The sequence below is a fragment of the Curcuma longa genome, unplaced genomic scaffold, assembly GCF_044706935.1.
Source record: "Curcuma longa cultivar G26 ecotype Majalengka, Jawa Barat unplaced genomic scaffold, ITB_CL_G26_1.1 contig_20597, whole genome shotgun sequence".
In the NCBI taxonomy this organism is placed as follows: Eukaryota; Viridiplantae; Streptophyta; class Magnoliopsida; order Zingiberales; family Zingiberaceae; genus Curcuma; species Curcuma longa.
In genome coordinates, this window is record NW_027431420.1 from 5,032 (window position 1) to 6,543 (window position 1,512).

General features: G+C 45.0%; 1 protein-coding gene across 1 annotated transcript; it reads left to right on the top strand.

The window, feature by feature from the left end:
* The first annotated feature begins 605 nt into the window (after window positions 1–605).
* On the top strand, window positions 606–1,197 carry LOC141817453 (uncharacterized). Its single transcript, XM_074705093.1, has 2 exons — window positions 606–863; window positions 985–1,197. The coding sequence occupies exons 1-2, from the start codon at window positions 606–608 to the stop codon at window positions 1,195–1,197; spliced, it is 471 nt and encodes a 156-aa protein (XP_074561194.1).
* Window positions 1,198–1,512: the final 315 nt, after the last annotated feature.

Consider the following 1,512-nt stretch of genomic DNA (forward strand, 5'->3'; position numbering starts at 1 on the left):
AAGAAATCTTAAAATCAGTTCACCCAAACAATAAAGAAAATATCTCAAAATATTTATTAAACAAATATTTTGGAATCTTCCAAAAATATCGGAACAGATATCTTAGAATATATCTAAACGGATGCTAATATTTCAAAGATCAACTACTATAAAAAGGTAACTCATGCCCATGGGTACAGGTATGCACACATCTACCCTAATTTCCCTCAAGTCATTATACTCCTTCCTCGTGCCGAACCTTAACTTGAGCGTCGGAGTGGCTTGCTGGTGCCTACCTCCGGCGCCATTCTAACTCTCTTTCTGAGTACTTTTCAGGTCCTCTCATCTCTTTAGGCAATTTCTTTTCGAGGAGTGTGCATGTCAGCAGTTCTGAACCGACGTTTGAACCATCCACAGTGTATTGGCCAGAACAAATTGGCGCCGTCTATGGAAAAACTGAGCTGAGACGCTACGATGGTTAACATCGGAAGAACTAATGACAATCACAGTTCCATCGGAAAGAAAAGCTACGATGAGTATCCCTTTTTAATTTTCTCTCCTCGATCTCTTCGCTTTCTTTCTCCTCCAGCGGCCTTAGCGCGCAATTTTCGATTCAGATCGTCGCCATGTGTGGCCGCGGCAAGGGAGGCAAGGGGCTTGGCAAGGGTGGCGCGAAGCGTCACAGCAAGATTCTACGCGACAACATCCAGGGCATCATGAAGCCGGCGATCCGCCGTCTTGCCCGGTGCGTCGGCGTCAAACGCATCAGTAAACTCATCTACGAGGAAACCCGTGGCGTCCTCAAGATCTTTCTCGAGAATGTCATATGCGACACCATCACCTACACCAAGCACGCTCGCTGCAAGACTGTCACTGCCGTGAACGTTCGTGTTGCGTCGCACGTCCATCGGCCTACACGCCCACCTAGCCAAGCTCGTGCCTCGCCCCATCTTTATCTCTTCCTCTGTGGGCATCGACCTCTTCCTGGCTTTCATTGGCCTGCAGAACGATGAGGGCATCGGCCTCGCCGGCTATTCCTCCTCCACCCTTGTCACGCTGGCTGCCTGTCGATGCAAGTATCGATCTTTCCAACTCATCATCCAAGCCCATCCACGAGATGTAGAGAAGCTAGTTGAAGTCTCTGACATACCACTTAAAGGGGTTTTCAATAGCAAGATAATTCTTCTACCTCTCATATATGCAACAACAAGAACATAAGCTAACCCTACAAGAGCAAATGGTTAATTCATATCAAATACTTTTGTAATCCTGGTCGAAGTCCATTTTGCCTACTGTCAAAATCCATCCTTTGAGTCAAACAGGCCTAAATTGATATTCCCTAGTGTACTGTGATATGAAGAACAATTTCTTCATCAAGAGATCAAAACATATTAACTTAACGAAGTGAAAGGTATACAATGGCGAAAGAAGATGGATTACTCTCTTGCTCAACTCGGGATTTCCATTGGTAACCTCCAAGGGTTTTTCTGGACAAGATAAGTCATTTATTTCTCATTACCTCATTTATTTTTT

Bases quoted from the DNA above. Each gene is read 5' to 3' on its own strand.
- LOC141817453 (XM_074705093.1), top strand. From the start codon at position 606: ATGTGTGGCCGCGGCAAGGGAGGCAAGGGGCTTGGCAAGGGTGGCGCG. The intron at 864-984 runs GTTCGTGTTGCG...ATTGGCCTGCAG, and splicing joins AGACTGTCACTGCCGTGAAC to AACGATGAGGGCATCGGCCT.